The 24,740-nt window shown below is 48.6% G+C and overlaps 1 protein-coding gene and 1 long non-coding RNA gene across 2 annotated transcripts in view; both read left to right on the top strand.

The window, feature by feature from the left end:
* Positions 1-24,740, top strand: part of LOC143375492 (uncharacterized) — a 448,968-nt gene that overhangs the window by 159,060 nt on the left and 265,168 nt on the right. The window lies entirely within an intron of this gene.
* Positions 1-24,740, top strand: part of LOC143370882 (uncharacterized) — a 36,695-nt gene that overhangs the window by 11,760 nt on the left and 195 nt on the right. The window contains exons 6-11 of the mRNA XM_076815862.1: positions 13,868-14,199; positions 17,437-17,727; positions 18,235-18,519; positions 19,387-19,527; positions 20,173-20,333; positions 24,066-24,371. Coding sequence (XP_076671977.1) covers positions 13,868-14,199; positions 17,437-17,727; positions 18,235-18,519; positions 19,387-19,527; positions 20,173-20,333; positions 24,066-24,371 — 1,516 coding nt within the window. The remainder of the gene's footprint in view (positions 1-13,867; positions 14,200-17,436; positions 17,728-18,234; positions 18,520-19,386; positions 19,528-20,172; positions 20,334-24,065; positions 24,372-24,740) is intronic.

The following is a 24,740-nucleotide window of genomic DNA, read 5'->3' as shown; positions in this document are numbered from 1 at the left end:
CCTACCTCAACCACAACTGAGAGGACTAGGCCTAGTCCGACAGAGCCTAGTACATCGACTACAACTAAGCAGCCTACCTCAACCACAACTGAGAGGACTAGGCCCAGTCCGACAGAGCCTAGTACATCGACTACAACTAAGCAGCCTACCTCAACCACAACTGAGAGGACTAGACCTAGTCCGACAGAGCCTAGTACATCGACTACAACTAAGCAGCCTACCTCAACCACAACTGAGAGGACTAGACCTAGTCCGACAGAGCCTAGTACATCGACTACAACTAAGCAGCCTACCTCAACCACAACTGAGAGGACTAGACCTAGTCCGACAGAACCTAATACATCGACTACAACTAAGCAGCCTACGACAATAACAACAGAAAAGACTAGACCTAGTACGACTGAACCAAGTACATCGACTACAACTAAGCAGCCTACCTCAACCACAACTGAGAGGACTAGACCTAGTCCGACAGAGCCTAGTACATCGACTACAACTAAGCAGCCTACCTCAACCACAACTGAGAGGACTAGACCTAGTCCGACAGAGCCTAGTACATCGACTACAACTAAGCAGCCTACCTCAACCACAACTGAGAGGACTAGACCTAGTCCGACAGAGCCTAATACATCGACTACAACTAAGCAGCCTACGACAATAACAACAGAAAAGACTAGACCTAGTACGACTGAACCAAGTACATCGACTACAACTAAGCAGCCTACCTCAACCACAACTGAGAGGACTAGACCTAGTCCGACAGAGCCTAGTACATCGACTACAACTAAGCAGCCTACCTCAACCACAACTGAGAGGACTAGACCTAGTCCGACAGAGCCTAGTACATCGACTACAACTAAGCAGCCTACCTCAACCACAACTGAGAGGACTAGACCTAGTCCGACAGAAACTAGTACATCGACTACAACTAAGCAGCCTACCTCAACCACAACTGAGAGGACTAGGCCTAGTCCGACAGAGCCTAGTACATCGACTACAACTAAGCAGCCTACGACAATAACAACAGAAAAGACTAGACCTAGTACGACTGAACCAAGTACATCGACTACTACTAAGCAGCCTACCTCAACCACAACTGAGAGGACTAGACCTAGTCCGACAGAGCCTAGTACATCGACTACAACTAAGCAGCCTACCTCAACCACAACTGAGAGGACTAGGCCTAGTCCGACAGAGCCTAGTACATCGACTACAACTAAGGAGCCTACCTCAACCACAACTGAGAGGACTAGGCCTAGTCCGACAGAGCCTAGTACATCGACTACAACTAAGCAGCCTACCTCAACCACAACTGAGAGGACTAGACCTAGTCCGACAGAGCCTAGTACATCGACTACAACTAAGCAGCCTACCTCAACCACAACTGAGAGGACTAGGCCTAGCCCGACAGAGCCTAGTACATCGACTACAACTAAGCAGCCTACCTCAACCACAACTGAGAGGACTAGACCTAGTCCGACAGAGCCTAGTACATCGACTACAACTAAGCAGCCTACCTCAACCACAACTGAGAGGACTAGACCTAGTCCGACAGAGCCTAGTACATCGACTACAACTAAGCAGCCTACCTCAACCACAACTGAGAGGACTAGACCTAGTCCGACAGAGCCTAGTACATCGACTACAACTAAGCAGCCTACAACAATAACAACAGAAAAGACTAGACCTAGTACGACTGAACCAAGTACATCGACTACAACTAAGCAGCCTACCTCAACCACAACTGAGAGGACTAGGCCTAGCCCGACTGAACCAAGTACATCGACTACAACTAAGCAGCCTACCTCAACCACAACTGAGAGGACTAGGCCTAGCCCGACAGAGCCTAGTACATCGACTACAACTAAGCAGCCTACCTCAACCACAACTGAGAGGACTAGACCTAGTCCGACAGAGCCTAGTACATCGACTACAACTAAGCAGCCTACCTCAACCACAACTGAGAGGACTAGACCTAGTCCGACAGAACCTAATACATCGACTACAACTAAGCAGCCTACGACAATAACAACAGAAAAGACTAGACCTAGTACGACTGAACCAAGTACATCGACTACAACTAAGCAGCCTACCTCAACCACAACAGAGAGGACTAGACCTAGTCCGACAGAGCCTAGTACATCGACTACAACTAAGCAGCCTACGTCAACCACAACTGAGAGGACTAGACCTAGTCCGACAGAGCCTAGTACATCGACTACAACGAAGCAGCCTACCTCAACCACAACTGAGAGGACTAGGCCTAGTCCGACAGAGCCTAGTACATCGACTACAACTAAGCAGCCTACGACAATAACAACAGAAAAGACTAGACCTAGTACGACTGAACCAAGTACATCGACTACAACTAAGCAGCCTACCTCAACCACAACTGAGAGGACAAGACCTAGTCCGACAGAGCCTAGTACATCGACTACAACTAAGCAGCCTACGTCAACCACAACTGAGAGGACTAGACCTAGTCCGACAGAGCCTAGTACATCGACTACAACGAAGCAGCCTACCTCAACCACAACTGAGAGGACTAGGCCTAGTCCGACAGAGCCTAGTACATCGACTACATCTAAGCAGCCTACGACAATAACAACAGAAAAGACTAGACCTAGTACGACTGAACCAAGTACATCGACTACAACTAAGCAGCCTACCTCAACCACAACTGAGAGGACTAGACCTAGTCCGACAGAGCCTAGTACATCGACTACAACTAAGCAGCCTACCTCAACCACAACTGAGAGGACTAGGCCTAGTCCGACAGAGCCTAGTACATCGACTACAACTAAGCAGCCTACGACAATAACAACAGAAAAGACTAGACCTAGTCCGACAAAGCCTAGTACATCGACTACAACTAAGCAGCCTACGACAATAACGGCTGAGACGGCTACACCCAGTCCCACAAAACCCCGCCCAACGTGCACAACTAAGCAGCCTACGACAATAACGACAGAAAAGACTAGACCTAGTACGACTGAACCAAGTACATCGACTACAACTAAGCAGCCTACGTCAACCACAACTGAGAGGACTAGACCTAGTCCGACAGAGCCTAGTACATCGACTACAACGAAGCAGCCTACCTCAACCACAACTGAGAGGACTAGGCCTAGTCCGACAGAGCCTAGTACATCGACTACAACTAAGCAGCCTACCTCAACCACAACTGAGAGGACTAGGCCTAGTCCGACAGAGCCTAGTACATCGACTACAACGAAGCAGCCTACTTCAACCACAACTGAGAGGACTAGGCCTAGTCCGACAGAGCCTAGTACATCGACTACAACTAAGCAGCCTACGTCAACCACAACTGAGAGGACTAGACCTAGTCCGACAGAACCTAATACATCGACTACAACTAAGCAGCCTACGACAATAACAACAGAAAAGACTAGACCTAGTACGACTGAACCAAGTACATCGACTACAACTAAGCAGCCTACCTCAACCACAACTGAGAGGACTAGACCTAGTCCGACAGAGCCTAGTACATCGACTACAACTAAGCAGCCTACGTCAACCACAACTGAGAGGACTAGACCTAGTCCGACAGAGCCTAGTACATCGACTACAACGAAGCAGCCTACCTCAACCACAACTGAGAGGACTAGGCCTAGTCCGACAGAGCCTAGTACATCGACTACAACTAAGCAGCCTACGACAATAACAACAGAAAAGACTAGACCTAGTACGACTGAACCAAGTACATCGACTACAACTAAGCAGCCTACCTCAACCACAACTGAGAGGACTAGACCTAGTCCGACAGAGCCTAGTACATCGACTACAACTAAGCAGCCTACGTCAACCACAACTGAGAGGACTAGACCTAGTCCGACGGAGCCTAGTACATCGACTACAACTAAGCAGCCTACGTCAACCACAACTGAGAGGACTAGGCCTAGTCCGACAGAGCCTAGTACATCGACTACAACTAAGCAGCCTACGACAATAACAACAGAAAAGACTAGACCTAGTACGACTGAACCAAGTACATCGACTACAACTAAGCAGCCTACCTCAACCACAACTGAGAGGACTAGACCTAGTCCGACAGAGCCTAGTACATCGACTACAACTAAGCAGCCTACCTCAACCACAACTGAGAGGACTAGGCCTAGTCCGACAGAGCCTAGTACATCGACTACAACTAAGCAGCCTACCTCAACCACAACTGAGAGGACTAGACCTAGTCCGACGGAGCCTAGTACATCGACTACAACTAAGCAGCCTACGTCAACCACAACTGAGAGGACTAGACCTAGTCCGACAGAGCCTAGTACATCGACTACAACGAAGCAGCCTACCTCAACCACAACTGAGAGGACTAGGCCTAGTCCGACAGAGCCTAGTACATCGACTACAACTAAGCAGCCTACCTCAACCACAACTGAGAGGACTAGGCCTAGTCCGACAGAGCCTAGTACATCGACTACAACTAAGCAGCCTACGACAATAACAACAGAAAAGACTAGACCTAGTACGACTGAACCAAGTACATCGACTACAACTAAGCTGCCTACCTCAACCACAACTGAGAGGACTAGACCTAGTCCGACGGAGCCTAGTACATCGACTACAACTAAGCAGCCTACGTCAACCACAACTGAGAGGACTAGACCTAGTCCGACAGAGCCTAGTACATCGACTACAACGAAGCAGCCTACCTCAACCACAACTGAGAGGACTAGGCCTAGTCCGACAGAGCCTAGTACATCGACTACAACTAAGCAGCCTACCTCAACCACAACTGAGAGGACTAGGCCTAGTCCGACAGAGCCTAGTACATCGACTACAACTAAGCAGCCTACCTCAACCACAACTGAGAGGACTAGACCTAGTCCGACAGAACCTAATACATCGACTACAACTAAGCAGCCTACGACAATAACAACAGAAAAGACTAGACCTAGTACGACTGAACCAAGTACATCGACTACAACTAAGCAGCCTACCTCAACCACAACTGAGAGGACTAGACCTAGTCCGACAGAGCCTAGTACATCGACTACAACTAAGCAGCCTACGTCAACCACAACTGAGAGGACTAGACCTAGTCCGACAGAGCCTAGTACATCGACTACAACTAAGCAGCCTACCTCAACCACAACTGAGAGGACTAGGCCCAGTCCGACAGAGCCTAATACATCGACTACAACTAAGCAGCCTACGACAACCACAACTGAGAGGACTAGACCTAGTCCGACAGAACCTAATACATCGACTACAACTAAGCAGCCTACGACAATAACGGCTGAGACGGCTACACCCAGTCCCACAAAACCCCGCCCAACGTGCACAACTAAGCAGCCTACGACAATAACGACAGAAAAGACTAGACCTAGTACGACTGAACCAAGTACATCGACTACAACTAAGCAGCCTACCTCAACCACAACTGAGAGGACTAGACCTAGTCCGACAGAGCCTAGTACATCGACTACAACTAAGCAGCCTACGACAATAACAACAGAAAAGACTAGACCTAGTACGACTGAACCAAGTACATCGACTACAACTAAGCAGCCTACCTCAACCACATCTGAGAGGACTAGACCTAGTCCGACAGAGCCTAGTACATCGACTACAACTAAGCAGCCTACGTCAACCACAACTGAGAGGACTAGACCTAGTCCGACAGAGCCTAGTACATCGACTACAACTAAGCAGCCTACCTCAACCACAACTGAGAGGACTAGACCTAATCCGACAGAGCCTAGTACATCGACTACAACTAAGCAGCCTACCTCAACCACAACTGAGAGGACTAGGCCTAGTCCGACAGAGCCTAGTACATCGACTACAACTAAGCAGCCTACCTCAACCACAACTGAGAGGACTAGACCTAGTCCGACAGAACCTAATACATCGACTACAACTAAGCAGCCTACCTCAACCACAACTGAGAGGACTAGACCTAGTCCGACAGAGCCTAGTACATCGACTACAACTAAGCAGCCTACCTCAACCACAACTGAGAGGACTAGACCTAGTCCGACAGAACCTAATACATCGACTACAACTAAGCAGCCTACGACAATAACAACAGAAAAGACTAGACCTAGTACGACTGAACCAAGTACATCGACTACAACTAAGCAGCCTACCTCAACCACAACTGAGAGGACTAGGCCTAGTCCGACAGAGCCTAGTACATCGACTACAACTAAGCAGCCTACCTCAACCACAACTGAGAGGACTAGGCCTAGTCCGACAGAGCCTAGTACATCGACTACAACTAAGCAGCCTACGACAATAACAACAGAAAAGACTAGACCTAGTACGACTGAACCAAGTACATCGACTACAACTAAGCAGCCTACCTCAACCACAACTGAGAGGACTAGACCTAGTCCGACAGAGCCTAGTACATCGACTACAACTAAGCAGCCTACCTCAACCAAAACTGAGAGGACTAGGCCTAGTCCGACAGAGCCTAGTACATCGACTACAACTAAGCAGCCTACCTCAACCACAACTGAGAGGACTAGGCCTAGTCCGACAGAGCCTAGTACATCGACTACAACTAAGCAGCCTACGACAATAACAACAGAAAAGACTAGACCTAGTACGACTGAACCAAGTACATCGACTACAACTAAGCTGCCTACCTCAACCACAACTGAGAGGACTAGACCTAGTCCGACGGAGCCTAGTACATCGACTACAACTAAGCAGCCTACGTCAACCACAACTGAGAGGACTAGACCTAGTCCGACAGAGCCTAGTACATCGACTACAACGAAGCAGCCTACCTCAACCACAACTGAGAGGACTAGGCCTAGTCCGACAGAGCCTAGTACATCGACTACAACTAAGCAGCCTACCTCAACCACAACTGAGAGGACTAGGCCTAGTCCGACAGAGCCTAGTACATCGACTACAACTAAGCAGCCTACCTCAACCACAACTGAGAGGACTAGACCTAGTCCGACAGAACCTAATACATCGACTACAACTAAGCAGCCTACGACAATAACAACAGAAAAGACTAGACCTAGTACGGCTGAACCAAGTACATCGACTACAACTAAGCAGCCTACCTCAACCACAACTGAGAGGACTAGACCTAGTCCGACAGAGCCTAGTACATCGACTACAACTAAGCAGCCTACGTCAACCACAACTGAGAGGACTAGACCTAGTCCGACAGAGCCTAGTACATCGACTACAACTAAGCAGCCTACCTCAACCACAACTGAGAGGACTAGGCCCAGTCCGACAGAGCCTAATACATCGACTACAACTAAGCAGCCTACGACAACCACAACTGAGAGGACTAGACCTAGTCCGACAGAACCTAATACATCGACTACAACTAAGCAGCCTACGACAATAACGGCTGAGACGGCTACACCCAGTCCCACAAAACCCCGCCCAACGTGCACAACTAAGCAGCCTACGACAATAACGACAGAAAAGACTAGACCTAGTACGACTGAACCAAGTACATCGACTACAACTAAGCAGCCTACCTCAACCACAACTGAGAGGACTAGACCTAGTCCGACAGAGCCTAGTACATCGACTACAACTAGGCAGCCTACGACAATAACAACAGAAAAGACTAGACCTAGTACGACTGAACCAAGTACATCGACTACAACTAAGCAGCCTACCTCAACCACATCTGAGAGGACTAGACCTAGTCCGACAGAGCCTAGTACATCGACTACAACTAAGCAGCCTACGTCAACCACAACTGAGAGGACTAGACCTAGTCCGACAGAGCCTAGTACATCGACTACAACCAAGCAGCCTACGTCAACCACAACTGAGAGGACTAGACCTAGTCCGACAGAGCCTAGTACATCGACTACAACTAAGCAGCCTACCTCAACCACAACTGAGAGGACTAGGCCTAGTCCGACTGAACCAAGTACATCGACTACAACTAAGCAGCCTACCTCAACCACAACTGAGAGGACTAGACCTAGTCCGACAGAGCCTAGTACATCGACTACAACTAAGCAGCCTACCTCAACCACATCTGAGAGGACTAGACCTAGTCCGACAGAGCCTAGTACATCGACTACAACTAAGCAGCCTACGTCAACCACAACTGAGAGGACTAGACCTAGTCCGACAGAGCCTAGTACATCGACTACAACTAAGCAGCCTACCTCAACCACAACTGAGAGGACTAGACCTAGTCCGACAGAGCCTAGTACATCGACTACAACTAAGCAGCCTACCTCAACCACAACTGAGAGGACTAGGCCTAGTCCGACAGAGCCTAGTACATCGACTACAACTAAGCAGCCTACCTCAACCACAACTGAGAGGACTAGACCTAGTCCGACAGAGCCTAGTACATCGACTACAACTAAGCAGCCTACGACAATAACAACAGAAAAGACTAGACCTAGTACGACTGAACCAAGTACATCGACTACAACTAAGCAGCCTACCTCAACCACATCTGAGAGGACTAGACCTAGTCCGACAGAGCCTAGTACATCGACTACAACTAAGCAGCCTACGTCAACCACAACTGAGAGGACTAGACCTAGTCCGACAGAGCCTAGTACATCGACTACAACTAAGCAGCCTACCTCAACCACAACTGAGAGGACTAGACCTAGTCCGACAGAGCCTAGTACATCGACTACAACTAAGCAGCCTACCTCAACCACAACTGAGAGGACTAGGCCTAGTCCGACAGAGCCTAGTACATCGACTACAACTAAGCAGCCTACCTCAACCACAACTGAGAGAACTAGACCTAGTCCGACAGAGCCTAGTACATCGACTACAACTAAGCAGCCTACCTCAACCACAACTGAGAGGACTAGACCTAGTCCGACAGAGCCTAGTACATCGACTACAACTAAGCAGCCTACCTCAACCACAACTGAGAGGACTAGACCTAGTCCGACAGAGCCTAGTACATCGACTACAACTAAGCAGCCTACCTCAACCACAACTGAGAGGACTAGGCCTAGTCCGACAGAGCCTAGTACATCGACTACAACTAAGCAGCCTACCTCAACCACAACTGAGAGGACGAGACCTAGTCCGACAGAGCCTAGTACATCGACTACAACTAAGCAGCCTACGACAATAACAACAGAAAAGACTAGACCAAGTCCGACTGAGCCTAGTACATCGACTACAACTAAGCAGCCTACCTCAACCACAACTGAGAGGACTAGGCCTAGTCCGACAGAGCCTAGTACATCGACTACAACTAAGCAGCCTACGACAATAACAACAGAAAAGACTAGACCTAGTCCGACTGAAACTAGTACATCGACTACAACTAAGCAGCCTACCTCAACCACAACTGAGAGGACTAGACCTAGTCCGACAGAGCCTAGTACATCGACTACAACTAAGCAGCCTACGTCAACCACAACTGAGAGGACTAGGCCTAGTCCGACAGAGCCTAGTACATCGACTACAACTAAGCAGCCTACCTCAACCACAACTGAGAGGACTAGGCCTAGTCCGGCTGAACCAAGTACATCGACTACAACTAAGCAGCCTACCTCAACCACAACTGAGAGGACTAGACCTAGTCCGACAGAGCCTAGTACATCGACTACAACTAAGCAGCCTACGTCAACCACAACTGAGAGGACTAGACCTAGTCCGACAGAGCCTAGTACATCGACTACAACTAAGCAGCCTACCTCAACCACAACTGAGAGGACTAGGCCCAGTCCGACAGAGCCTAATACATCGACTACAACTAAGCAGCCTACGACAATAACAACAGAAAAGACTAGACCTAGTCCGACAAAGCCTAGTACATCGACTACAACTAAGCAGCCTACGACAATAACGGCTGAGACGGCTACACCCAGTCCCACAAAACCCCGCCCAACGTGCACAACTAAGCAGCCTACGACAATAACGACAGAAAAGACTAGACCTAGTACGACTGAACCAAGTACATCGACTACAACTAAGCAGCCTACCTCAACCACAACTGAGAGGACTAGACCTAGTCCGACAGAGCCTAGTACATCGACTACAACTAAGCAGCCTACGACAATAACAACAGAAAAGACTAGACCTAGTACGACTGAACCAAGTACATCGACTACAACTAAGCAGCCTACCTCAACCACATCTGAGAGGACTAGACCTAGTCCGACAGAGCCTAGTACATCGACTACAACTAAGCAGCCTACGTCAACCACAACTGAGAGGACTAGACCTAGTCCGACAGAGCCTAGTACATCGACTACAACTAAGCAGCCTACCTCAACCACAACTGAGAGGACTAGACCTAGTCCGACAGAGCCTAGTACATCGACTACAACTAAGCAGCCTACCTCAACCACAACTGAGAGGACTAGGCCTAGTCCGACAGAGCCTAGTACATCGACTACAACTAAGCAGCCTACCTCAACCACAACTGAGAGGACTAGACCTAGTCCGACAGAACCTAATACATCGACTAGAACTAAGCAGCCTACGACAATAACAACAGAAAAGACTAGACCTAGTACGACTGAACCAAGTACATCGACTACAACTAAGCAGCCTACCTCAACCACAACTGAGAGAACTAGACCTAGTCCGACAGAGCCTAGTACATCGACTACAACTAAGCAGCCTACGACAATAACAACAGAAAAGACTAGACCTAGTCCGACTGAAACTAGTACATCGACTACAACTAAGCAGCCTACCTCAACCACAACTGAGAGGACTAGACCTAGTCCGACAGAGCCTAGTACATCGACTACAACTAAGCAGCCTACCTCAACCACAACTGAGAGGACTAGGCCCAGTCCGACAGAGCCTAATACATCGACTACAACTAAGCAGCCTACGACAATAACAACAGAAAAGACTAGACCTAGTCCGACAAAGCCTAGTACATCGACTACAACTAAGCAGCCTACGACAATAACGGCTGAGACGGCTACACCCAGTCCCACAAAACCCCGCCCAACGTGCACAACTAAGCAGCCTACGACAATAACGACAGAAAAGACTAGACCTAGTACGACTGAACCAAGTACATCGACTACAACTAAGCAGCCTACCTCAACCACAACTGAGAGGACTAGACCTAGTCCGACAGAGCCTAGTACATCGACTACAACTAAGCAGCCTACGACAATAACAACAGAAAAGACTAGACCTAGTACGACTGAACCAAGTACATCGACTACAACTAAGCAGCCTACCTCAACCACATCTGAGAGGACTAGACCTAGTCCGACAGAGCCTAGTACATCGACTACAACTAAGCAGCCTACGTCAACCACAACTGAGAGGACTAGACCTAGTCCGACAGAGCCTAGTACATCGACTACAACTAAGCAGCCTACCTCAACCACAACTGAGAGGACTAGACCTAGTCCGACAGAGCCTAGTACATCGACTACAACTAAGCAGCCTACCTCAACCACAACTGAGAGGACTAGGCCTAGTCCGACAGAGCCTAGTACATCGACTACAACTAAGCAGCCTACCTCAACCACAACTGAGAGGACTAGACCTAGTCCGACAGAACCCAATATATCGACTAGAACTAAGCAGCCTACGACAATAACAACAGAAAAGACTAGACCTAGTACGACTGAACCAAGTACATCGACTACAACTAAGCAGCCTACCTCAACCACAACTGAGAGAACTAGACCTAGTCCGACAGAGCCTAGTACATCGACTACAACTAAGCAGCCTACGACAATAACAACAGAAAAGACTAGACCTAGTCCGACTGAAACTAGTACATCGACTACAACTAAGCAGCCTACCTCAACCACAACTGAGAGGACTAGACCTAGTCCGACAGAGCCTAGTACATCGACTACAACTAAGCAGCCTACCTCAACCACAACTGAGAGGACTAGACCTAGTCCGACAGAGCCTAATACATCGACTACAACTAAGCAGCCTACGACAATAACAACAGAAAAGACTAGACCTAGTCCGACAAAGCCTAGTACATCAACTACAACTAAGCAGCCTACGACAATAACGGCTGAGACGGCTTCACCCAGTCCCACAAAACCCCGCCCAACGTGCACAACTAAGCAGCCTACGACAATAACGACAGAAAAGACTAGACCTAGTACGACTGAACCAAGCACATCGACTACAACTAAGCAGCCTACGTCAACCACAACTGAGAGGACTAGGCCTAGTCCGACAGAGCCTAGTACATCGACTACAACTAAGCAGCCTACGACAATAACAACAGAAAAGACTAGACCTAGTACGACTGAACCAAGTACATCGACTACAACTAAGCAGCCTACCTCAACCACAACTGAGAGGACTAGACCTAGTCCGACAGAGCCTAGTACATCGACTACAACTAAGCAGCCTACCTCAACCACAACTGAGAGGACTAGACCTAGTCCGACAGAGCCTAATACATCGACTACAACTAAGCAGCCTACGACAATAACAACAGAAAAGACTAGACCTAGTACGACTGAACCAAGTACATCGACTACAACTAAGCAGCCTACCTCAACCGCAACTGAGAGGACTAGACCTAGTCCGACAGAGCCTAGTACATCGACTACAACTAAGCAGCCTGCCTCAACCACAACTGAGAGGACTAGGCCTAGTCCGACAGAGCCTAGTACATCGACTACAACTAAGCAGCCTACGACAATAACAACAGAAAAGACTAGACCTAGTCCGACAGAGCCTAGTACATCGACTACAACTAATCAGCCTACCTCAACCACAACTGAGAGGACTAGGCCTAGTCCGACAGAGCCTAGTACATCGACTACAACTAAGCAGCCTACCTCAACCACAACTGAGAGGACTAGACCTAGTCCGACAGAGCCTAGTACATCGACTACAACTAAGCAGCCTACGACAATAACAACAGAAAAGACTAGACCAAGTCCGACTGAGCCTAGTACATCGACTACAACTAAGCAGCCTACCTCAACCACAACTGAGAGGACTAGGCCTAGTCCGACAGAGCCTAGTACATCGACTACAACTAAGCAGCCTACGACAATAACAACAGAAAAGACTAGACCTAGTCCGACTGAAACTAGTACATCGACTACAACTAAGCAGCCTACCTCAACCACAACTGAGAGGACTAGACCTAGTCCGACAGAGCCTAGTACATCGACTACAACTAAGCAGCCTACGTCAACCACAACTGAGAGGACTAGACCTAGTCCGACAGAGCCTAGTACATCGACTACAACGAAGCAGCCTACCTCAACCACAACTGACAGGACTAGGCCTAGTCCGACAGAGCCTAGTACATCGACTACAACTAAGCAGCCTACCTCAACCACAACTGAGAGGACTAGGCCTAGTCCGACAGAGCCTAGTACATCGACTACAACTAAGCAGCCTACGACAATAACAACAGAAAAGACTAGACCTAGTACGACTGAACCAAGTACATCGACTACAACTAAGCAGCCTACCTCAACCACAACTGAGAGGACTAGACCTAGTCCGACAGAGCCTAGTACATCGACTACAACTAAGCAGCCTACGTCAACCACAACTGAGAGGACTAGACCTAGTCCGACAGAGCCTAGTACATCGACTACAACTAAGCAGCCTACCTCAACCACAACTGAGAGGACTAGGCCCAGTCCGACACAGCCTAATACATCGACTACAACTAAGCAGCCTACGACAATAACAACAGAAAAGACTAGACCTAGTCCGACAAAGCCTAGTACATCGACTACAACTAGGCAGCCTACGACAATAACGGCTGAGACGGCTACACCCAGTCCCACAAAACCCCGCCCAACGTGCACAACTAAGCAGCCTACGACAATAACGACAGAAAAGACTAGACCTAGTACGACTGAACCAAGTACATCGACTACAACTAAGCAGCCTACCTCAACCACAACTGAGAGGACTAGGCCTATTCCGACAGAGCCTAGTACATCGACTACAACTAAGCAGCCTACGACAATAACAACAGAAAAGACTAGACCTAGTACGACTGAACCAAGTACATCGACTACAACTAAGCAGCCTACCTCAACCACAACTGAGAGGACTAGACCTAGTCCGACAGAGCCTAGTACATCGACTACAACTAAGCAGCCTACGTCAACCACAACTGAGAGGACTAGACCTAGTCCGACAGAGCCTAGTACATCGACTACAACTAAGCAGCCTACCTCAACCACAACTGAGAGGACTAGACCTAGTCCGACAGAGCCTAGTACATCGACTACAACTAAGCAGCCTACCTCAACCACAACTGAGAGGACTAGGCCTAGTCCGACAGAGCCGAGTACATCGACTACAACTAAGCAGCCTACCTCAACCACAACTGAGAGGACTAGGCCTAGTCCGACAGAGCCTAGTACATCGACTACAACTAAGCAGCCTACGACAATAACAACAGAAAAGACTAGACCTAGTCCGACTGAAACTAGTACATCGACTACAACTAAGCAGCCTACCTCAACCACAACTGAGAGGACTAGGCCTAGTCCGACAGAGCCTAGTACATCGACTACAACTAAGCAGCCTACGACAATAACAACAGAAAAGACTAGACCTAGTCCGACAAAGCCTAGTACATCGACTACAACTAAGCAGCCTACGACAATAACGGCTGAGACGGCTACACCTAGTCCCACAAAACCCCGCCCAACGTGCACAACTAAGCAGCCTACGACAATAACAACAGAAAAGACTAGACCTAGTCCGACAAAGCCTAGTACATCGACTACAACTAAGCAGCCTACGACAATAACGGCTGAGACGGCTACACCTAGTCCCACAAAACCCCGCCCAACGTGCACAACTAAGCAGCCTACGACAATAACAACAGAAAAGACTAGACCAAATCCGACTGAACCAAGTTCATCGACTACAACTAAGCAGCCTACCTCAACCACAACTGAGAGGACTAGACCTAGTCCGACAGAGCCTAGTACATCGACTACAACTAATCAGCCTACCTCAACCACAACTGAGAGGACTAGGCCTAGTCCGACAGAGCCTAGTACATCGACTACAACTAAGCAGCCTACCTCAACCACAACTGAGAGGACTAGACCTAGTCCGACAGAGCCTAATACATCGACTACAACTAAGCAGCCTACGACAATAACAACAGAAAAGACTAGACCTAGTACGACTGAACCAAGTACATCGACTACAACTAAGCAGCCTACCTCAACCGCAACTGAGAGGACTAGACCTAGTCCGACAGAGCCTAGTACATCGACTACAACTAAGCAGCCTGCCTCAACCACAACTGAGAGGACTAGGCCTAGTCCGACAGAGCCTAGTACATCGACTACAACGAAGCAGCCTACCTCAACCACAACTGAGAGGACTAGGCCTAGTCCGACAGAGCCTAGTACATCGACTACAACTAAGCAGCCTACGACAATAACAACAGAAAAGACTAGACCTAGTCCGACAGAGCCTAGTACATCGACTACAACTAATCAGCCTACCTCAACCACAACTGAGAGGACTAGGCCTAGTCCGACAGAGCCTAGTACATCGACTACAACTAAGCAGCCTACCTCAACCACAACTGAGAGGACTAGACCTAGTCCGACAGAGCCTAGTACATCGACTACAACTAAGCAGCCTACGACAATAACAACAGAAAAGACTAGACCAAGCCCGACTGAGCCTAGTACATCGACTACAACTAAGCAGCCTACCTCAACCACAACTGAGAGGACTAGGCCTAGTCCGACAGAGCCTAGTACATCGACTACAACTAAGCAGCCTACGACAATAACAACAGAAAAGACTAGACCTAGTCCGACTGAAACTAGTACATCGACTACAACTAAGCAGCCTACCTCAACCACAACTGGGAGGACTAGACCTAGTCCGACAGAGCCTAGTACATCGACTACAACTAATCAGCCTACCTCAACCACAACTGAGAGGACTAGGCCTAGTCCGACAGAGCCTAGTACATCGACTACAACTAAGCAGCCTACCTCAACCACAACTGAGAGGACTAGACCTAGTCCGACAGAGCCTAGTACATCGACTCCAACTAAGCAGCCTACCTCAACCACAACTGAGAGGACTAGGCCTAGTCCGACAGAGCCTAGTACATCGACTACAACTAAGCAGCCTACGACAATAACAACAGAAAAGACTAGACCTAGTCCGACTGAAACTAGTACATCGACTACAACTAAGCAGCCTACCTCAACCACAACTGAGAGGACTAGGCCTAGTCCGACAGAGCCTAGTACATCGACTACAACTAAGCAGCCTACGACAATAACAACAGAAAAGACTAGACCTAGTCCGACAAAGCCTAGTACATCGACTACAACTAAGCAGCCTACGACAATAACGGCTGAGACGGCTACACCTAGTCCCACAAAACCCCGCCCAACGTGCACAACTAAGCAGCCTACGACAATAACAACAGAAAAGACTAGACCTAGTCCGACAAAGCCTAGTACATCGACTACAACTAAGCAGCCTACGACAATAACGGCTGAGACGGCTACACCTAGTCCCACAAAACCCCGCCCAACGTGCACAACTAAGCAGCCTACGACAATAACAACAGAAAAGACTAGACCAAGTCCGACTGAACCAAGTTCATCGACTACAACTAAGCAGCCTACCTCAACCGCAACTGAGAGGACTAGACCTAGTCCGACAGAGCCTAGTACATCGACTACAACTAAGCAGCCTACCTCAACCACAACTGAGAGGACTAGACCTAGTCCGACAGAGCCTAATACATCGACTACAACTAAGCAGCCTACGACAATAACAACAGAAAAGACTAGACCTAGTACGACTGAACCAAGTACATCGACTACAACTAAGCAGCCTACCTCAACCGCAACTGAGAGGACTAGACCTAGTCCGACAGAGCCTAGTACATCGACTACAACTAAGCAGCCTGCCTCAACCACAACTGAGAGGACTAGGCCTAGTCCGACAGAGCCTAGTACATCGACTACAACTAAGCAGCCTACGACAATAACAACAGAAAAGACTAGACCTAGTCCGACAGAGCCTAGTACATCGACTACAACTAATCAGCCTACCTCAACCACAACTGAGAGGACTAGGCCTAGTCCGACAGAGCCTAGTACATCGACTACAACTAAGCAGCCTACCTCAACCACAACTGAGAGGACTAGACCTAGTCCGACAGAGCCTAGTACATCGACTACAACTAAGCAGCCTACGACAATAACAACAGAAAAGACTAGACCAAGTCCGACTGAGCCTAGTACATCGACTACAACTAAGCAGCCTACCTCAACCACAACTGAGAGGACTAGGCCTAGTCCGACAGAGCCTAGTACATCGACTACAACTAAGCAGCCTACGACAATAACAACAGAAAAGACTAGACCTAGTCCGACTGAAACTAGTACATCGACTACAACTAAGCAGCCTACCTCAACCACAACTGAGAGGACTAGACCTAGTCCGACAGAGCCTAGTACATCGACTACAACTAAGCAGCCTACGTCAACCACAACTGAGAGGACTAGACCTAGTCCGACAGAGCCTAGTACATCGACTACAACGAAGCAGCCTACCTCAACCACAACTGACAGGACTAGGCCTAGTCCGACAGAGCCTAGTACATCGACTACAACTAAGCAGCCTACCTCAACCACAACTGAGAGGACTAGGCCTAGTCCGACAGAGCCTAGTACATCGACTACAACTAAGCAGCCTACGACAATAACAACAGAAAAGACTAGACCTAGTACGACTGAACCAAGTACATCGACTACAACTAAGCAGCCTACCTCAACCACAACTGAGAGGACTAGACCTAGTCCGACAGAGCCTAGTACATCGACTACAACTAAGCAGCCTACGTCAACCACAACTGAGAGGACTAGACCTAGTCCGACAGAGCCTAGTACATCGACTACAACTAAGCAGCCTACCTCAACCACAACTGAGAGGACTAGGCCCAGTCCGACACAGCCTAATACATCGACTACAACTAAGCAGCCTACGACAATAACAACAGAAAAGACTAGACCTAGTCCGACAAAGCCTAGTACATCGACTACAACTAGGCAGCCTACGACAATAACGGCTGAGACGGCTACACCCAGTCCCACAAAACCCCGCCCAACGTGCACAACTAAGCAGCCTACGACAATAACGACAGAAAAGACTAGACCTAGTACGACTGAACCAAGTACATCGACTACAACTAAGCAGCCTACCTCAACCACAACTGAGAGGACTAGGCCTATTCCGACAGAGCCTAGTACATCGACTACAACTAAGCAGCCTACGACAATAACAACAGAAAAGACTAGACCTAGTACGACTGAACCAAGTACATCGACTACAACTAAGCAGCCTACCTCAACCACAACTGAGAGGACTAGACCTAGTCCGACAGAGCCTAGTACATCGACTACAACTAAGCAGCCTACGTCAACCACAACTGAGAGGACTAGACCTAGTCCGACAGAGCCTAGTACATCGACTACAACTAAGCAGCCTACCTCAACCACAACTGAGAGGACTAGACCTAGTCCGACAGAGCCTAGTACATCGACTACAACTAAGCAGCCTACCTCAACCACAACTGAGAGGACTAGGCCTAGTCCGACAGAGCCGAGTACATCGACTACAACTAAGCAGCCTACCTCAACCACAACTGAGAGGACTAGGCCTAGTCCGACAGAGCCTAGTACATCGACTACAACTAAGCAGCCTACGACAATAACAACAGAAAAGACTAGACCTAGTCCGACTGAAACTAGTACATCGACTACAACTAAGCAGCCTACCTCAACCACAACTGAGAGGACTAGGCCTAGTCCGACAGAGCCTAGTACATCGACTACAACTAAGCAGCCTACGACAATAACAACAGAAAAGACTAGACCTAGTCCGACAAAGCCTAGTACATCGACTACAACTAAGCAGCCTACGACAATAACGGCTGAGACGGCTACACCTAGTCCCACAAAACCCCGCCCAACGTGCACAACTAAGCAGCCTACGACAATAACAACAGAAAAGACTAGACCTAGTCCGACAAAGCCTAGTACATCGACTACAACTAAGCAGCCTACGACAATAACGGCTGAGACGGCTACACCTAGTCCCACAAAACCCCGCCCAACGTGCACAACTAAGCAGCCTACGACAATAACAACAGAAAAGACTAGACCAAATCCGACTGAACCAAGTTCATCGACTACAACTAAGCAGCCTACCTCAACCACAACTGAGAGGACTAGACCTAGTCCGACAGAGCCTAGTACATCGACTACAACTAATCAGCCTACCTCAACCACAACTGAGAGGACTAGGCCTAGTCCGACAGAGCCTAGTACATCGACTACAACTAAGCAGCCTACCTCAACCACAACTGAGAGGACTAGACCTAGTCCGACAGAGCCTAATACATCGACTACAACTAAGCAGCCTACGACAATAACAACAGAAAAGACTAGACCTAGTACGACTGAACCAAGTACATCGACTACAACTAAGCAGCCTACCTCAACCGCAACTGAGAGGACTAGACCTAGTCCGACAGAGCCTAGTACATCGACTACAACTAAGCAGCCTGCCTCAACCACAACTGAGAGGACTAGGCCTAGTCCGACAGAGCCTAGTACATCGACTACAACGAAGCAGCCTACCTCAACCACAACTGAGAGGACTAGGCCTAGTCCGACAGAGCCTAGTACATCGACTACAACTAAGCAGCCTACGACAATAACAACAGAAAAGACTAGACCTAGTCCGACAGAGCCTAGTACATCGACTACAACTAATCAGCCTACCTCAACCACAACTGAGAGGACTAGGCCTAGTCCGACAGAGCCTAGTACATCGACTACAACTAAGCAGCCTACCTCAACCACAACTGAGAGGACTAGACCTAGTCCGACAGAGCCTAGTACATCGACTACAACTAAGCAGCCTACGACAATAACAACAGAAAAGACTAGACCAAGCCCGACTGAGCCTAGTACATCGACTACAACTAAGCAGCCTACCTCAACCACAACTGAGAGGACTAGGCCTAGTCCGACAGAGCCTAGTACATCGACTACAACTAAGCAGCCTACGACAATAACAACAGAAAAGACTAGACCTAGTCCGACTGAAACTAGTACATCGACTACAACTAAGCAGCCTACCTCAACCACAACTGGGAGGACTAGACCTAGTCCGACAGAGCCTAGTACATCGACTACAACTAATCAGCCTACCTCAACCACAACTGAGAGGACTAGGCCTAGTCCGACAGAGCCTAGTACATCGACTACAACTAAGCAGCCTACCTCAACCACAACTGAGAGGACTAGACCTAGTCCGACAGAGCCTAGTACATCGACTCCAACTAAGCAGCCTACCTCAACCACAACTGAGAGGACTAGGCCTAGTCCGACAGAGCCTAGTACATCGACTACAACTAAGCAGCCTACGACAATAACAACAGAAAAGACTAGACCTAGTCCGACTGAAACTAGTACATCGACTACAACTAAGCAGCCTACCTCAACCACAACTGAGAGGACTAGGCCTAGTCCGACAGAGCCTAGTACATCGACTACAACTAAGCAGCCTACGACAATAACAACAGAAAAGACTAGACCTAGTCCGACAAAGCCTAGTACATCGACTACAACTAAGCAGCCTACGACAATAACGGCTGAGACGGCTACACCTAGTCCCACAAAACCCCGCCCAACGTGCACAACTAAGCAGCCTACGACAATAACAACAGAAAAGACTAGACCTAGTCCGACAAAGCCTAGTACATCGACTACAACTAAGCAGCCTACGACAATAACGGCTGAGACGGCTACACCTAGTCCCACAAAACCCCGCCCAACGTGCACAACTAAGCAGCCTACGACAATAACAACAGAAAAGACTAGACCAAGTCCGACTGAACCAAGTTCATCGACTACAACTAAGCAGCCTACCTCAACCGCAACTGAGAGGACTAGACCTAGTCCGACAGAGCCTAGTACATCGACTACAACTAAGCAGCCTACCTCAACCACAACTGAGAGGACTAGACCTAGTCCGACAGAGCCTAATACATCGACTACAACTAAGCAGCCTACGACAATAACAACAGAAAAGACTAGACCTAGTACGACTGAACCAAGTACATCGACTACAACTAAGCAGCCTACCTCAACCGCAACTGAGAGGACTAGACCTAGTCCGACAGAGCCTAGTACATCGACTACAACTAAGCAGCCTGCCTCAACCACAACTGAGAGGACTAGGCCTAGTCCGACAGAGCCTAGTACATCGACTACAACTAAGCAGCCTACGACAATAACAACAGAAAAGACTAGACCTAGTCCGACAGAGCCTAGTACATCGACTACAACTAATCAGCCTACCTCAACCACAACTGAGAGGACTAGGCCTAGTCCGACAGAGCCTAGTACATCGACTACAACTAAGCAGCCTACCTCAACCACAACTGAGAGGACTAGACCTAGTCCGACAGAGCCTAGTACATCGACTACAACTAAGCAGCCTACGACAATAACAACAGAAAAGACTAGACCAAGTCCGACTGAGCCTAGTACATCGACTACAACTAAGCAGCCTACCTCAACCACAACTGAGAGGACTAGGCCTAGTCCGACAGAGCCTAGTACATCGACTACAACTAAGCAGCCTACGACAATAACAACAGAAAAGACTAGACCTAGTCCGACTGAAACTAGTACATCGACTACAACTAAGCAGCCTACCTCAACCACAACTGAGAGGACTAGACCTAGTCCGACAGAGCCTAGTACATCGACTACAACTAAGCAGCCTACGTCAACCACAACTGAGAGGACTAGACCTAGTCCGACAGAGCCTAGTACATCGACTACAACGAAGCAGCCTACCTCAACCACAACTGACAGGACTAGGCCTAGTCCGACAGAGCCTAGTACATCGACTACAACTAAGCAGCCTACCTCAACCACAACTGAGAGGACTAGGCCTAGTCCGACAGAGCCTAGTACATCGACTACAACTAAGCAGCCTACGACAATAACAACAGAAAAGACTAGACCTAGTACGACTGAACCAAGTACATCGACTACAACTAAGCAGCCTACCTCAACCACAACTGAGAGGACTAGACCTAGTCCGACAGAGCCTAGTACATCGACTACAACTAAGCAGCCTACGTCAACCACAACTGAGAGGACTAGACCTAGTCCGACAGAGCCTAGTACATCGACTACAACTAAGCAGCCTACCTCAACCACAACTGAGAGGACTAGACCCAGTCCGACACAGCCTAATACATCGACTACAACTAAGCAGCCTACGACAATAACAACAGAAAAGACTAGACCTAGTCCGACAAAGCCTAGTACATCGACTACAACTAGGCAGCCTACGACAATAACGGCTGAGACGGCTACACCCAGTCCCACAAAACCCCGCCCAACGTGCACAACTAAGCAGCCTACGACAATAACGACAGAAAAGACTAGACCTAGTACGACTGAACCAAGTACATCGACTACAACTAAGCAGCCTACCTCAACCACAACTGAGAGGACTAGGCCTATTCCGACAGAGCCTAGTACATCGACTACAACTAAGCAGCCTACGACAATAACAACAGAAAAGACTAGACCTAGTACGACTGAACCAAGTACATCGACTACAACTAAGCAGCCTACCTCAACCACAACTGAGAGGACTAGACCTAGTCCGACAGAGCCTAGTACATCGACTACAACTAAGCAGCCTACGTCAACCACAACTGAGAGGACTAGACCTAGTCCGACAGAGCCTAGTACATCGACTACAACTAAGCAGCCTACCTCAACCACAACTGAGAGGACTAGACCTAGTCCGACAGAGCCTAGTACATCGACTACAACTAAGCAGCCTACCTCAACCACAACTGAGAGGACTAGGCCTAGTCCGACAGAGCCGAGTACATCGACTACAACTAAGCAGCCTACCTCAACCACAACTGAGAGGACTAGACCTAGTCCGACAGAGCCTAGTACATCGACTACAACTAAGCAGCCTACCTCAACCACAACTGAGAGGACTAGACCTAGTCCGACAGAGCCTAGTACATCGACTACAACTAAGCAGCCTACGACAATAACAACAGAAAAGACTAGACCTAGTCCGACAAAGCCTAGTACATCGACTACAACTAAGCAGCCTACGACAATAACGGCTGAGACGGCTACACCTAGTCCCACAAAACCCCGCCCAACGTGCACAACTAAGCAGCCTACGACAATAACAACAGAAAAGACTAGACCTAGTCCGACAAAGCCTAGTACATCGACTACAACTAAGCAGCCTACGACAATAACGGCTGAGACGGCTACACCTAGTCCCACAAAACCCCGCCCAACGTGCACAACTAAGCAGCCTACGACAATAACAACAGAAAAGACTAGACCAAGTCCGACTGAACCAAGTTCATCGACTACAACTAAGCAGCCTACCTCAACCACAACTGAGAGGACTAGACCTAGTCCGACAGAGCCTAGTACATCGACTACAACTAAGCAGCCTACCTCAACCACAACTGAGAGGACTAGACCTAGTCCGACAGAGCCAAGTACATCGACGACAACTAAGCAGCCTACCTCAACCACAACTGAGAGGACTAGACCTAGTCCGACAGAGCCTAGTACATCGACTACAACTAAGCAGCCTACGACAATAACAACAGAAAAGACTAGACCTAGTCCGACAAAGCCTAGTACATCGACTACAACTAAGCAGCCTACGACAATAACGGCTGAGACGGCTACACCTAGTCCCACAAAACCCCGCCCAACGTGCACAACTAAGCAGCCTACGACAATAACAACAGAAAAGACTAGACCAAGTCCGACTGAACCAAGTACATCGACTACAACTAAGCAGCCTACCTCAACCACAACTGAGAGAACTAGACCTAGTCCGACAAAGCCTAGTACATCGACTACAACTAAGCAGCCTACCTCAACCACAACTGAGAGGACTAGACCTAGTCCGACAGAGCCAAGTACATCGACGACAACTAAGCAGCCTACTTCAACCACAACTGAGAGGACTAGACCTAGTCCGACAGAGCCTAGTACATCGACTACAACTAAGCAGCCTACGTCTACAACAAGTGAGAAGACTAGACCTAGTCCGACATGGCCTAGTGCATCGACCACAACTAAGCAGGCTGCGTCAAGAACAACTGAGAAGACTATACCTAGTCCGACAAAACCACGTCCATCGTGCACAACTAAGCAGCCTACGACAATAACAACTGAGAAGACTACACCTAGTCCGACATGGCCTAGTACATCGACTACAACTAAGCAGGCTGCGTCAACAACAACTGAGAAGACTATACCGAATTCGATAAAACCACGTCCATCGTGCGCAACTAAGCAGCCTGCGTCAACAACAACTGAGAATACTAGACTTTAGTACAACTAACCCGTCGATGTTAACAACATCTACGCAGAATAAACCTAGTACGACAACTCCAAATCCACCTAGCACATCTTAGCCGCATGTTTCAACAAGAACTAAGCAGACTAAATCTAGTACCACCAAATATGGGGCATCAGGCATAACCGAGCGGCCGGTTTGTAGTACATTTCATCAATTTTGGTCAGGTACAACGGAGAAGGCGAGTCCAAATCCAATTCAGCAGCCACGAAGACAGGTACGCAGACTCGATGAAGCATTGTGTAGTCTCTATCAATGACAACTGATTAGTCGCCGTCTACTACCATCGAGCAGGCAGGATGTAGAACATATATTGTGCTGTCTGATTCAACAACAACTAAGCA

Source organism: Andrena cerasifolii, chromosome 1 (assembly GCF_050908995.1).
Source record: "Andrena cerasifolii isolate SP2316 chromosome 1, iyAndCera1_principal, whole genome shotgun sequence".
In the NCBI taxonomy this organism is placed as follows: Eukaryota; Metazoa; Arthropoda; class Insecta; order Hymenoptera; family Andrenidae; genus Andrena; species Andrena cerasifolii.
This window is presented reverse-complemented; position numbering and strand designations above follow the sequence as displayed.